Source organism: Oncorhynchus clarkii, chromosome 16 (assembly GCF_045791955.1).
Source record: "Oncorhynchus clarkii lewisi isolate Uvic-CL-2024 chromosome 16, UVic_Ocla_1.0, whole genome shotgun sequence".
NCBI lineage: Eukaryota > Metazoa > Chordata > Actinopteri > Salmoniformes > Salmonidae > Oncorhynchus > Oncorhynchus clarkii.
The window spans coordinates 8,432,378-8,445,662 of record NC_092162.1 but is presented as its reverse complement, the minus strand read 5'-3'; the positions used below and the strand labels follow the sequence as shown (position 1 = coordinate 8,445,662).

At 42.7% G+C, this 13,285-nt stretch overlaps 2 protein-coding genes across 2 annotated transcripts in view; one reads left to right on the top strand and one right to left on the bottom strand.

Annotated features, from left to right (window-relative positions):
• Window positions 1-64: 64 nt before the first annotated feature.
• On the bottom strand, window positions 65-7,117 carry LOC139367923 (WW domain-binding protein 2-like). Its single transcript, XM_071106314.1, has 8 exons — window positions 6,907-7,117; window positions 4,563-4,671; window positions 4,302-4,440; window positions 3,983-4,075; window positions 3,732-3,875; window positions 3,471-3,593; window positions 3,243-3,313; window positions 65-1,593 (listed from the first exon to the last, which is right to left on the bottom strand). Exons 1-8 carry the CDS (start codon window positions 6,963-6,965, stop codon window positions 1,546-1,548), a joined length of 786 nt encoding a protein of 261 aa, XP_070962415.1. The 5' UTR covers window positions 6,966-7,117; the 3' UTR covers window positions 65-1,545.
• Window positions 7,118-8,400: 1,283 nt separating this feature from the next.
• The window catches only part of LOC139367920 (protein unc-13 homolog D-like), a 15,321-nt gene continuing 10,436 nt past the window's right edge, over window positions 8,401-13,285 (top strand). Inside the window, exons 1-8 of the mRNA XM_071106308.1 lie at window positions 8,401-8,596; window positions 10,216-10,248; window positions 10,399-10,449; window positions 10,690-10,746; window positions 10,921-11,028; window positions 11,268-11,327; window positions 11,636-11,702; window positions 11,865-12,045. Of these exons, the coding sequence (XP_070962409.1) occupies window positions 8,534-8,596; window positions 10,216-10,248; window positions 10,399-10,449; window positions 10,690-10,746; window positions 10,921-11,028; window positions 11,268-11,327; window positions 11,636-11,702; window positions 11,865-12,045 (620 nt within the window). The 5' untranslated portion in view covers window positions 8,401-8,533. The remainder of the gene's footprint in view (window positions 8,597-10,215; window positions 10,249-10,398; window positions 10,450-10,689; window positions 10,747-10,920; window positions 11,029-11,267; window positions 11,328-11,635; window positions 11,703-11,864; window positions 12,046-13,285) is intronic.

Sequence of the window (13,285 nt, the reverse complement as noted above, 5' to 3'; positions counted from 1 at the left end):
CCAGGCTTGCATCGCAATGTATACAGAAAAATGCACTACTGTCAAATGAATAAAATGGACACACTTCACATCACAAGATCAGTTTAATAAAAATTCAATCCATATTAGTTACAATTGAGCCCATGCTTTGGTCTTTTTAATAATATATTTGACCATTTCAAATGAATTCATCAATAAATTAGTGGGAACTTGAAATAAATATAGCCATATCTGACCTTTTCTTTTTTTACTATACACATAGCCATGGCAGGCGCAAAGAGGCCCGATGCATAGCATTCTGAAAGTGCAAAGAATCTTCCAGCTGCATTGTGCCAGAGAGAAAGAGAGATGCCCAAATATTAAGGTGCTCAGATCAGATTCAGGAGACTGACCTCAAAACATGTCAGTGAAGGACACACCACAAGAGAAGTTGATAGCCATCAGTGTAGTTAGAGATGTGAGAGATGTGACTATTGATCTAATCTGTTAGTCCAGAACACTGCAGAGTGATGTGATGCAAGGAACTATTTAAATTTGTTTAATTTCCTTGATGTGATGTGGTGGGTGAGTAAGTTCTAGAATGTTCAGAAGAGTGACACAGGACATGACATCATAGGGCAACTGCTCTATATTCACACACAGGAAGTAGCAGTAGTCGCAGATAGCTAAGATCATCTTTCCATGTAGTTTGATAGTTCAACTAGGATCAGGGATTCTTAGTGTTCTAGATAGCTGTCCACTATACCGGACATTTTGGTTCCTATCAACACAACGGGAAAGTCTCAAATTACACTATATTCCCTTTATAGAAGGGCGTTATTTCCGATATGTAAATTTTCAACAAAGACCTGGTCCAATGATCTACTGCTATCCTCTCATTAAAAGTTGACACATTAAAAGCCTGTACAGAGAAATAATAAATGAAATCAACAATGTATAGCCTTTCGCTAGCCCCTGGAAAGCTGAGAAATCACAGTCCTGTTCAATTAGTCATCAACGGTCTTCTGAAATAAACCAGGTTCTCACCAAAACAACCTGCTAAACCTTGAGCCTGCATGTCTGTCCGTTTCTGCTTTAGCCAACTTGCCGTTGTCTGATCTGGCAAGAAAATGTAGTGTTTGGCAATGCAGAAAAAGGCAGGTACCCAAGAATGCTACTAAACCTCAGTCAAAAACACCTCCGTCTTAACCTAATATTCCCCTTTTTCCTGACATCTTTGGCTCAAACAAGCTACAATCATATCATCAACCACTAGAAAAGCTGTAAGTAACACTGTTTAGTTAAAGTCAGGTGGAGAAAACTGTTTAGTGGAACTCAGAAGGCCTGTACACGAGCTGGGAAGAGGAGTTGACATAGCTAGCTGGTTGTGAGTTAAGAGACTGGCCAGAGGAGGGGAGGAGAGGAGGGGAGGAGTGACTTAAAAAGGGAGCAAGGTAGACCGAGAGGATATAGACCAAAAGGAGGGGTTGGTGGAAGAGAAAGGAGGAACAAAGACATCATAGGGATAGCGATGGGGTGGTGGTACAGGCCGTGTGAAGGAGGGGTGGGAGCTGAGATACAGGCTCTCTACTGGCTCTTCTTGTCTTCAGTAGGGGAGTAGGGGGGTGGGTTGTCCTGGAGAAGAGGAGAAAAACACATTACAGATATACACAGTATGGAGGACAACAAACTGAGTTAAAAGCACTACAGTGCGCGCCCATTGGTCCTGTGCCGCTTCCTGCACAGCATGCATTGGCTGTACTCTGACCTGCTCTTTGTTCATTGGTCGGGCAGCTGTCTGCATGAACCTCCCGCAATGACCCTGCCTCTCCTACCTGATGCTGGGCCAAAGTACAAACAATTTAAATATTTTTTAAAAATGGGGAGAATCCATACCCTTCTAAATCGAAACTTACCGGTATGTTAATTACAGTACCAGCCCAAAGTTTGGACACCTACTCTTTCAATGTGTACCATTTTCCACATTCTAAAAAAAAATGGTGAAAACATCAAAACTATGAAATCATGTAGCAACCAACAACAACAAAGGTGTTAAAAAATATATATATTTTTGATCTTTCAATGTAGCCACCCTTTGCCCACTTTATACACTCTTGGCATCCTCTCAACCAGCTTCATGAGGTAGTCACCTGGAATGCATTTCAATTAACAGGTGTGCCTTGTTAAAAGTTAATTTGTGGAATTTCTTTCCTTCCTAATGCGTTTGAGCCAATCAGTTGTGTTGTGACAAGGTAGGGGTGATATACAGAAGACAGACAGCCCTATTTAGTAAAGACTTTATTATGGTAAGAACAGCTGAAATTAGCAAAGAGACAGTCCATCATTACTTTGAGAGATGAAGGTCAGTCAATCTGAAACATTTCAAGAACTTTCAAAGATTCTTCAAGTGCAGTCGCAAAAACCCATCAAGCGCTATGATGAAACACCAATAAGAAGAAGAGACTTGCTTGGGCCAAGAAACACGAGCAATGGACATTAGACCGGTGGAAATCTGTCCTTTGGACTGGTGAGTCCAAATTAGAGATTTTTGGTTGCAACTACTGTGTCTTTGTGGAACGCAGAGTAGGTGAATGGATGATCTCTGCATGTGTGGTTCCCACCATAAAGCATGGAGGAGGTGGTGTGATGGTGCTTTGCTGGTGACATTGTAATTCATTTAGAATTCAAGGCACGCTTAACCAGCATGGCTACCACAGCATTCTGCAGCGATATGCCATCTCATCTGGTTTGTGCTTAGTGGGACTATCATTTGTTTTTCAAAAGGATAATGACCCAAAACACACCTCCAGGCTGTGTAAGGGCTATTTGACCAAGATGGAGAGTGATGGAGTGCTGCATCAGATGACCTGGCCTCCACAATCACCCGACCTCAAACCAATTGAGATGGTTTGGGATGAGTTGAACCCCAGAGTGAAGAAAAAGCAGCCAACAAGTGCTCAAACATATGCGGGAACTCCTTCAAGACTGTTGGAAAAGCATTCCAGGTGAAGCTGGCTGAGAGAATGCCAAGAGTGTGCAAAGCACACTTTGGATTTGTTTAACACATGTTTGGTTACTACCTGATTCCATAGATGTTATTTCATAGTTTTGAAGTCTTCACTATTATTCTACAGTGTAGAAAATAGTATTTTAAAAAAAAAATGTAAAACCCTTGAATGAGTAGGTGTGTCCAAACTTTTGGCTGGTACTGTATGTCTATTAGATTAAAATGTGTTCCTACACATCAGATTTAGGTTGGTAAAAAAAGTGCTAAACAGGGGTACCTGTGGCAAGTAGGTGGGAGGAAGTGTGGAACAGCTGCCACTGGTTGCTGCCTCTGCTGCCTTTGCCTCCGCTGGTGGAAGGAGAGAGAAATACATAGAAAGCAAGAGAAGTGAATTCATTGTCCTTACTTAATGTGTCGGCAGCATGGGCTCACATCACATCACGCTAATTAAACTACCATTACTGAAGGTACTTTGCATAAAAAGAAAAGAAAGATGTATTCTGACCTGCAGGTGTGGAAGGCAGGGCAGGGTCGTGGGGGGCCTGCTGCCCCAGGGGGGCGGAGTAGGGAGGAGGGGGCATGTAGGCCGCAGGACCATCAAACGCTGGTGGGTTGGGGTAGAATACACCTGCAGAAAAACAGACAGTACATATGAAACACAATATTACATGGACTGGTTATGATTAACTTAGGTTTTCCCATTTTCAATTAGACAAGTACAAAAATAAATACATAGGAAGACAACAGTAGTCTGTCTGATCCGTACCTTGTGGAGGGGGGTTGGGGTAAGAGTACCCGGGTGGGGGTCCCGCCGGGTACCCATTGGCTGGGGGAGGAGGGTAAGCATAGGCCCCATTGCCCATGTAGGGACAACCCCCAAAGCCACCACTCACAGGCTGCCCTCTGGACGCTGCACAGGGGAAGTGGGGGGAAAGACATCGTTTAAATCTAGCTATTTAAAAAAGGAGATAGTCATTGGGAAAATTGATCACAGAATCAGCTCCGAAAGTCCTTTACCTTGTGCAGCGACCTGTAACATGTACTGTCCAAACTCTATGGCTCCTCCTGCAGCAAACACCATCTTAAAGGTGGCACAGCCCTCCCAGCCCCCTGGAAAGTGAGAAGTACAGTTACCAACTTTCAAAACTAAAATAAATATAATCCTGATTTCTATTTTTAAAGTCAATTTTTAGCACAGCAGTGGTCCTTGGCTAGATACGTCTAATAAATGTACATTGTATATTTCTCAGGTAATGAGTGTGAAGTTCATTGAGGGCTTGTGGGAAACACAGTCAGACTCCCTCTCTCTCTCTCGCCCTCTCTCACACAAACACACCTCCGGGCTCTGCGCTGACTGTGCCTTTGATGTAGTTGGCCCCCAGGACAGGCTGTTTGACCTCACAGCCCTTCATCAGGTAGAAAGGCATCATGAAGGACTGCAGAGCATCACGACCCCCCTTCGCCACAAATATCACCTGAGGAGAGACAACTTGATTTACAGACATCCTTTCATACCTAGATAGTTGCCTATATGTTAGGGGCTAAGGTGTTGGTTGTATAATATGTTTGCATGGTAAAGAAGTGTGTCTCCTCTTACCCTGTAGGGGGTCAGGAAGATACTCCCCTTCTTACTCTTCCTGAAGGCACCAGGCAGGCACTCTGCTTCACAGAACACCAGCTCCACATTCTCATAGCTCATCAACACACTGATGACACATATTTGCCAACATATAAGGTTGATGTTGCAAGCCAATTCATTATTACTTTATCTAAAATCAACATGACAATCATCCTTTTTCATAACCACATGGAGCTAAAAAAAAATATATATATATAATTTAAAAAAAACAGGTTTAAGAGATTAGGGGGCATTGTGTAACTGTCCAAGTTGGTCAGTTACCTAAAAGGGGTCCAAGCTGTTCAGTTACCTAAAAGGGGTCCAAGCTGGTCAGTTACCTAAAAGGGGTCCAAGCTGTTCAGTTACCTAAAAGAGGTCCAAGCTGGTCAGTTACCTAAAAGGGGTCCAAGCTGTTCAGTTACCTAAAAGGGGTCCAAGCTGTTCAGTTACCTAAAAGGGGTCCAAGCTGTTCAGTTACCTAAAAGGGGTCCAAGCTGTTCAGTTACCTAAAAGGGGTCCAAGCTGTTCAGTTACCTAAAGTGACCCATCTCTGCAGTAAAGAGCAAGATTATGAGATTAGGGGCCATTGTGCAACTGTCTAAATTGGTCAGTTACCTAAAGATATCCATTGCTTCTCTTCAGTAAAGACCTAGTAAGGTATAATAGGCTTGGGCCTGATGACACTCGTGGCTGGCAGTGGTGTTACAAAAAAGAAAATAGATTATATATATATATATTTATTTTTAAAAGGGGGGGGGGGTGTATCTGTACTTCACTATTTAACTTTTATTTCACTACATTCCTAAAGAAAATAAAGTACTTTTTTATTTTTTTCCCTCTGACACCCAAAACTACTCGTTACATTTCGAAGGGTTAGCAGGACAAGAAAATGGTCCAATTCACACAATTATCAAGAGAACATCACTGGTCAACCCTACTGCCTCCGATCTGGCTGACTCACTAAAAACACACATGCTTCGTGTGCCACTGGCTATCGTAAATTAAATTAAAATAAGAAAATGGTGCCGTCTAGATTGCTTAATATAAAAAGGGATTTGAAATGATTTATACTTTCAATACTTAAGTATATTTAAAACAAAATACTTTTACACATGTATTACTACACTAGGTGACTTTAACTAGTAATTTTCTATACTGAACAAAAATAAAATATGCAACAATTTTACTGAGTTACAGTTCATATAAGGAAATCAGTAAAGTGAAATTAATTAATTAGTCCCTAATCTAGGCATTTCACATAACTGGGCAGGAGTGCAGCCACGGGTGGGCCTGGGAGGGTATAAGTCCACCCACTTGGCTAATCAGCCAATCAGAATGTGTTTTTCCCCACAAAAGGGCTTTATTACAGACAGAAATACTCCTTGGCTCCATCAGCTGTCTAGGTGGCGGGTCTCAGATGATCCCACAGGTGAAGATGCCAGGTGTGGAGGTCCTGGGTTCCCTGAAAACTTGAGACATCTGTGGCATTGTGTTGTGTGACAAAACTGCAAATTTTAGAGAGGCCTTTTATTGTCCCCAGAACAAGTTTCACCTGTGTAATGATCATGCTGTTTAATCAGCTTCTTGTCAGGTGTATGGACTATCTTAACAACGGAGACACATTCACTAACAGGGATGTAAACAAATTTGGGCACAACATTTGACAGAAATAAACTTTTGGTGCGTATGGAAAAATAGTGGGATATTTTATTTCAGCTCATGAAACATGGGACCAACACTTCACATGTAGCGTTTATATTTTTGTTCGGTACATTAAGGTATCTTTACTTTTACGAAAGTATGACAATTGGGTTGTTTTTCCAACACTGGTGACTGGCTAGGAGGCTAGTTATAACATCTTACCTGTTAACCCCCAGACCCGCATGACAGATACGTAACGTTAGCTATGTTCGGGAAAATAGCTACACTATTTGCCAGAGCAGGCTATCCTTTGCTAACTAGTTAGTTATTTAGCTATATTTTGCAACTTTGTAGGTGCTAACTTAGCTCAACCTCACCCGATGAGTTGACGTGATCGGCAGTCAACACAAGATGACCATCATGGTAAACAAGAGTCCCGGCCAAGTGTTGACAAGACACAAGGCAAAATCTGTTAGCTTGGTGCCTGAAATAATACGCAATGCCAACGCTACAGTAACTACAAAACATTGAATGGCTAGCTGGCAAACTACACAAAAATATAAGCTACAGACTAAATAGCTAGCTATATGCACACAGTTAGCTAACGGAACGTATACGGCTAACTTGCTCACGTTGACTGAAAAACACTACGCTAGTACGAATAAGCTAGCTAAACGTTTACCTTTCATTGTTGGTGATAATGACGCCTCCAGATTCAGAATTGTTCTTATTCAAAGCCATTGCGATGTTACCGAGTGTGGAATGAACAACGTTAAATAATGACAGATGCTATCTGAAATGTGAACTGGATCAAATCGCCTCCCCGTTACCAGCCAGCCTTGTCCCGCTCTTGTTGTGATGCTGATGCACCTGCACTTCCGACGTGCGTTACGTCCACATGGTGACGTCATCTCTGAGAAGTGGCTCTTTTTGTGCCATTACTGGAACAGTCCGTGCTATTCGGGATCCTTGGGACGTCCGTAGCCCATTGAAGTTGAATTGTAAAATGGTTAAAGGTTAGATAAGGAATAGCTCTATAATCTCTTAATACTTGCCTCCAGAGAGAGTGGACGACATTAGAAAGATGTAATTAACCTCAGTGAAGTTTTTAGTTAATGCAGCATTTAAGAGTGTTGGGCCAGTAACAGAAAGATTGCTGGTTTGAATCCCCGAGCCGACTAGGTGAAAAATCTGTCTTTGTGCCCTTGAGCAAGGCACTCAACCCTAATTGCTCCTGTAATTCAATTTGGATAAGAGCATCTACTAAATGATAAATTGTCAATATTAACAGTTGATTTCGAAAGAGCGCTCCCCAAAATGTAGAGTACTTACTGACACAGGAGGGTGAAAGTGCTCATGGTCTCTTCATTTTGTGGACACCATACATTTGTTGACGAAGACACAACCTTCTGTGTAGGCTACTCCTCCCTGTATGTCAGGAAAAAGCACAACTCAACAAAGACGAAGTGTAACATCACATCCAATTAAGTTTATTTTCTCTGCAGGGGATTCATTTAGGTCAAAGACAGCTAGCCTGCATTATTACCCCCTTTCCACACACACACACACACACACACACACACACACACACACACACACACACACACACACACACACACACACACACACACACACACACACACACACACACACACACACACACACACGGAGTCAGTGTTTTACTGTGTGGGTATACGTGTGTATGTTAGCCACATTCAGATTGAGCTTGCATATTCAGCCTACCAGGGGTGATAGGTACTTTTTGTGGTCAGCGCAGGCTGCAAAAGCCCATGTTGCTGCCCACCTTCTTTAGCAGTGGGTTTCTGAGAAGCTCTTCTCCTGACTGTAATTGGTGCGCTGGTTTACTGTGCAGGGGTTGACCTCCCAACTTCCAAGTTTAATCCTCCTTGTTATATCTCGTGCCATGCTTTTTATGTAAAAGGATTACTGTTGTGGACATTTCCATGCCTAATGCAAATCATCCATGTACATGATTTACATGTAATTGTCATTCCTAATCCACAAATAACAGGACATAGCCATTTGTTTTTTGGGGGTTTGTTCGTCTGTTTATGCATGTGTTGTGTTTGTGTGTGCATGCGAGAGAGAAAGAGAGAGATGAAGAAACAGAAAGTCACAGCAACCATCTTCAACAGGAAATGATACCTTCCTGCTAACAGCTCGGCCCCACTCTGCACTACTCTCTTGTATAACCTCTCACTGCCTCCCATTCCTTTAAACACAGCAGAAAACCTTCAGCCACACAGCCTCAGCAGAGAAGGGTATTTGGCTGTTCATCCACCTTAACCATGATGCCAAGCCAGGATGGGTTGTCCACAATCGGAGACAACCTGTTGCAACCTCCCGACCAGGCAAGTACCAAACTTTGTCGTGTTACAAATAAGTTAATTTAATACAGTGAGGTGCAAAAGTGACAATTTTGTTGTTGTTTTGGCTCTGCACTCCAGAACATTTGGATTTCATATCGAATGAACCGTTTACAAATTACATACGTTTTTGTACATAGTCCCCCTCGTTTTAGGGAAACAAAAGTATTTGGACAAATTCACTTCTATTGTATTAAAGTTGTGAAAGGTTTAGTATTAGTAGAATTTGTCCAATTACTTTTGATTCCCTAAAATGGGGGACTATCTACAAAAAGTGTTGTAATTTCAACGGTTCAGCCAATATGGATGAAAATACCTTAAAATTAAAGCTGACTATCTGCACTTTAACCTCATAGTCATTGTATAATTTCATATCCAAAGTGCTGGAGTACAGACCCAAAACAACAACAACAATTGTCACTGTCCAAATACCTCTGCACCTCACTGTATGTTTTTTCTCATTTGTCTGTAATAAGGATCCAAATAGATCCACGGCATTCCTCTTCTGTGAAACACATTCATCGTATTGGTATTGGCCCAATTTATTAGGAAGGGGTTCAATTACATGTTGCCACTATGGACATCATCATGTTCCAATGTGTGTGTATGTGTTGGGGGTTTGATGCCCTCTCGGATAACAGTTTGGGATGATGGCCTCAAAAAAAAAAAACGGATGCTGAGGTCAAATTGGTTTGCGAAACTTTATTTTCACCATCGGTGAAATGCTCTTCTGTTTTGAGTGACTTGAACATATCTTTGTATTGAGCCGAAAATGTCTCATGATCATTGATGTTTTGATAAGACTAGCTGACTGTTGTCTATTATGAATGTACTCGTTCTGTGAGTGTTACATGCAGTCCATTTGGTATTCTAAGATAAGATCCCACTTGGCTAAAAACTGGTTCAATCGACGTTGTTTCCACAGTCCACATAAAAATGTGATGACATTGAATCAACATGGAAAACTCATTGGATTTTAAAAAGTCCTCAACGTCAGGGAATTTAGTATGTTTTTCCCAAAACTTTTAACCTAAATCTAATGACATTGTGACAATTTTGGTTGATTTCACATTGAATTAGTTAGTTAACAACTTAACCAAATGTCAATCAAGACTAGACGTTGAAATGATGTCTGTGCCCAGTGGGATGTGACCATGAATCATACTTCGGCATGATCAGTGTTTCGGGAAATCAGACGACACCGAGGGAGGTGTTTTCACTTCTCATAGAAGAACGGCAGACGAGAAATCCATAGTTTTGATACCCGCGTGTCTGTGAGTGCATGTGTGTGTGTATATGTGTATGCATTCCTGTTTTATCTGTGTCCTTGTCAGATCTTTCTTATCCTGTCCTATATTTCTTGTTCTGAAACTGGAGACGAGTAGTTCCCTTATTGCCTCACATGAGGAAGTCCCTGACCTAACTAGTGTCACCCTGCTATTTGCATGAGATATTTCCACATTAAAAACACAGACATTTCTCAAGCTCCCCACTGTTGCACTGTTGATATGTCACAGCAAGTACCGTTGGCCCGTCTATAGTGTAGGGCCACGGGTTTCCTGACCACCAGTGGCTAAACTGGGTTGTTTCTCTTCCACATACAGGCTCGCGGCTCAACCAGGAACAGACAGAGACAGGTACAGTGAGCAGAACCTCTCCACTTCAACAACATATTTGAAATATGCCAGAAATATGAATGCTATTTTGCCATACCTGCTTCCCACAAACAAGGGTTACTGTATAAAGGTATTGTGTGTAACTGCCCACCTCCTCCCCCTCCTTCTCAGAGCTCTCCTGCCCGTAAACTGGGGATGACCAGGAGACAGAAGGACAAGAGGGTAGGTCCAGCTCCTATTTTCTCCACATAAGGACTAATGTTGTTAACAAGCAGTATGAGCCAAAGCCTGATGCAATAAATATCATAATCAATGATGCCGTGTCTTGTTTGTATCTGCCGTGATCAAATAAACGACTAAGTAGGCTCGTACACAATAACTTCACCAACTGTGACTTTGTGACTTCAGCACTTCCTGAATTAAGAACCCACAGTAGATAACAGGATGGGGATGTACTTTCAGGACTTTAAAGAGAATGAGAACCCAGAAGAGAAGGAGAAGAGACACAAGGAGCAAGAGGTATCATCGCTATAACAGAATAATTCTGCTCGTTTTCATAGACTTTTTAGAGGTGTCAGCGCTGTAACATAAGTATTCTGCTCATTTTCATAGACTTTTTAGCTACAGGAGGTGGCACATTAGTATGTCGTTTAAGAGACCCTATTAAAGGTTGATGTTTGTTGCCCCCCCCAGCTCAAGCCGCTGTATAAAGAGCTGCTGTACACCATCATCCATAAGCTGGGGAAGCCAGCCTCAGCAGAGGTCTTCACTGATAACCAGCTGCACCAATACATCAGAGAGGTGACAACCAAACACTCTCAACTTACTCTATTCTAACTCTCTCACAGACATGACATCCAACCAAACACTCTCAACTTACTCTATTCTAACCCTCTCACAGACATGACATCTAACCAAACACTCTCAACTTACTCTATCCTAAACCTCTCACTGACCAAATGTGTTCTGATTATTTTATTGTCCAAATACTAATACAGTACCTTGTTCTTGTTGCTATCAAACTACCCCTCCCCCTTCAGGCTTTCTCTATGGCAGAGGATGAACACCAGAGTCTGACAGAGAGGGTCCAGAACACAGAGGTGAGTACGCAGAGGAGTTTCATACTTCTAGGAGAAGACATTTGACCCAGCAGTATTTACCTATACAGCATCTAAGGGGGTTATGTCCACAGGAGGTTGGTGGCATCTTAATTGGGGACAACGGGACTGTGGTAATGACTGGAACGGAATCAGTGGAATGGTATCAAATACATCAAACACATTGGTTTCCATGGTTTCCAGGTGTTTGATGCCATTCCATTTGCTCCGTTCCAGCCATTATTATGAGCTGTTCTCCCCTCAGCAGCCTCCACTGGTTCTGTCATACGATGTCTGAGTCTTGTCCACAGCCTCCAGTCTACTGTCTGATGGCCACTGTGAAGGAAGCCAAGGGCATCCTGGGAAAAGACATCAGTGGTACGTCATACTTCAGATCTGTGAACACAATCAAATGTACTTCAACTACTTTGGTTATCTGGAGGTGTCCAAGAGAGTTCTGGATTTAGGTTGGTCCGTTTAGGAACCGCAGATCTAGCAGTTGTGGTCTGTGAATCCTCCGGTGTGATATGTTGTCCCCAGGTTTCAGTGACCCATATTGCTTACTGACCATCCTGGAGGATGAGAAGGAGAGCAAGACACGACGGTCCAGATCTAAACCCCGTAAAGCCGTGGTGAAGGACGCCGTCTCAGACGAGGAGGTTTACACGACAGAAACCAAGAAACAGACCCTCAACCCCATCTGGAACCAAACCTTCGTATTGTGCGTGAAGGAACATTTAGATAGGTTCTATGTTCTATGTTCTATTTGTTATTTCATTAGGATCCCCATTAACTGTTGCAAAAGCAGCAGCTACTCTTCCTGGGGTCCAACACAAAACATGAAACATGACATAATACAGAACATCAATAGACGAGAACAGCTCAAGGACAGAACTACATACATTTAAAAATGACACAAGTAGCCTACATATCAATACATACACACAAACTATCTAGTTCAAATAGGGATGAGGCGCTGTGCCGTGAGGTGTTGCTCTATCTGTTACATACATAGAACCCACCTATGAGTTTACATAGGGTGCCTTGAAATAGCCTGGTCCCAGTTTGTACAGCCTTGAACGTCCTGATAGCCTGGTCCCAGATCAGTTTGTACCGCCTTGAACGTCCTGATAGCCTGGTCCCAGATCAGTTTGTACCGCCTTGAACGGCCTGATAGCCTGGTCTCAGATCAGTTTGTACTGCCTTGAACGTCCTGATAGCCTGGTCCCAGATCAGTTTGTACAGCCTTGAACGTCCTGTTAGCCTGGTCCCAGATCAGTTTGTACAGCCTTGAACGTCCTGTTAGCCTGGTCCCAGATCAGTTTGTACCGCCTTGAACGTCCTGTTAGCCTGGTCCCAGATCAGTTTGTACTGCCTTGAACGTCCTGTTAGCCTGGTCCCAGATCAGTTTGTACCGCCTTGAACGTCCTGTTAGCCTGGTCCCAGATCAGTTTGTACTGCCTTGAACGTCCTGTTAGCCTGGTCCCAGATCAGTTTGTACCGCCTTGAACGTCCTGTTAGCCTGGTCCCAGATCAGTTTGTACTGCCTTGAACGTCCTGTTAGCCTGGTCCCAGATCAGTTTGTACCGCCTTGAACGTCCTGTTAGCCTGGTCCCAGATCAGTTTGTACTGCCTTGAACGTCCTGTTAGCCTGGTCCCAGATCAGTTTGTACCGCCTTGAACGTCCTGTTAGCCTGGTCCCAGATCAGTTTGTACTGCCTTGAACGTCCTGTTAGCCTGGTCCCAGATCAGTTTGTACTGCCTTGAACGTCCTGTTAGCCTGGTCCCAGATCAGTTTGTACTGCCTTGAACGTCCTGATAAAGTGAACACTGAAGCTACTCATGTAGTGTCTTTTATTTGTATTTCAGTTTATTATTATTATTTTAGGGTGTAGATCAGCTTTAATAGTGCAGATAGATTGTGGCTTCTATCAATGTAATTGTCTGCATCATTTCCAATC

Coding starts and splice junctions, on each gene's coding strand:
- LOC139367923 (XM_071106314.1), bottom strand. CDS start 6,965: ATGGCTTTGAATAAGAACAATTCTGAATCTGGAGGCGTCATTATCACC. Junction 4,441..4,562: donor TCTTCCTGACCCCCTACAGG/GTAAGAGGAGAC, acceptor GTCTCTCCTCAG/GTGATATTTGTGGCGAAGGG. Junction 4,076..4,301: donor AGTCAGCGCAGAGCCCGGAG/GTGTGTTTGTGT, acceptor CTCACTTTCCAG/GGGGCTGGGAGGGCTGTGCC.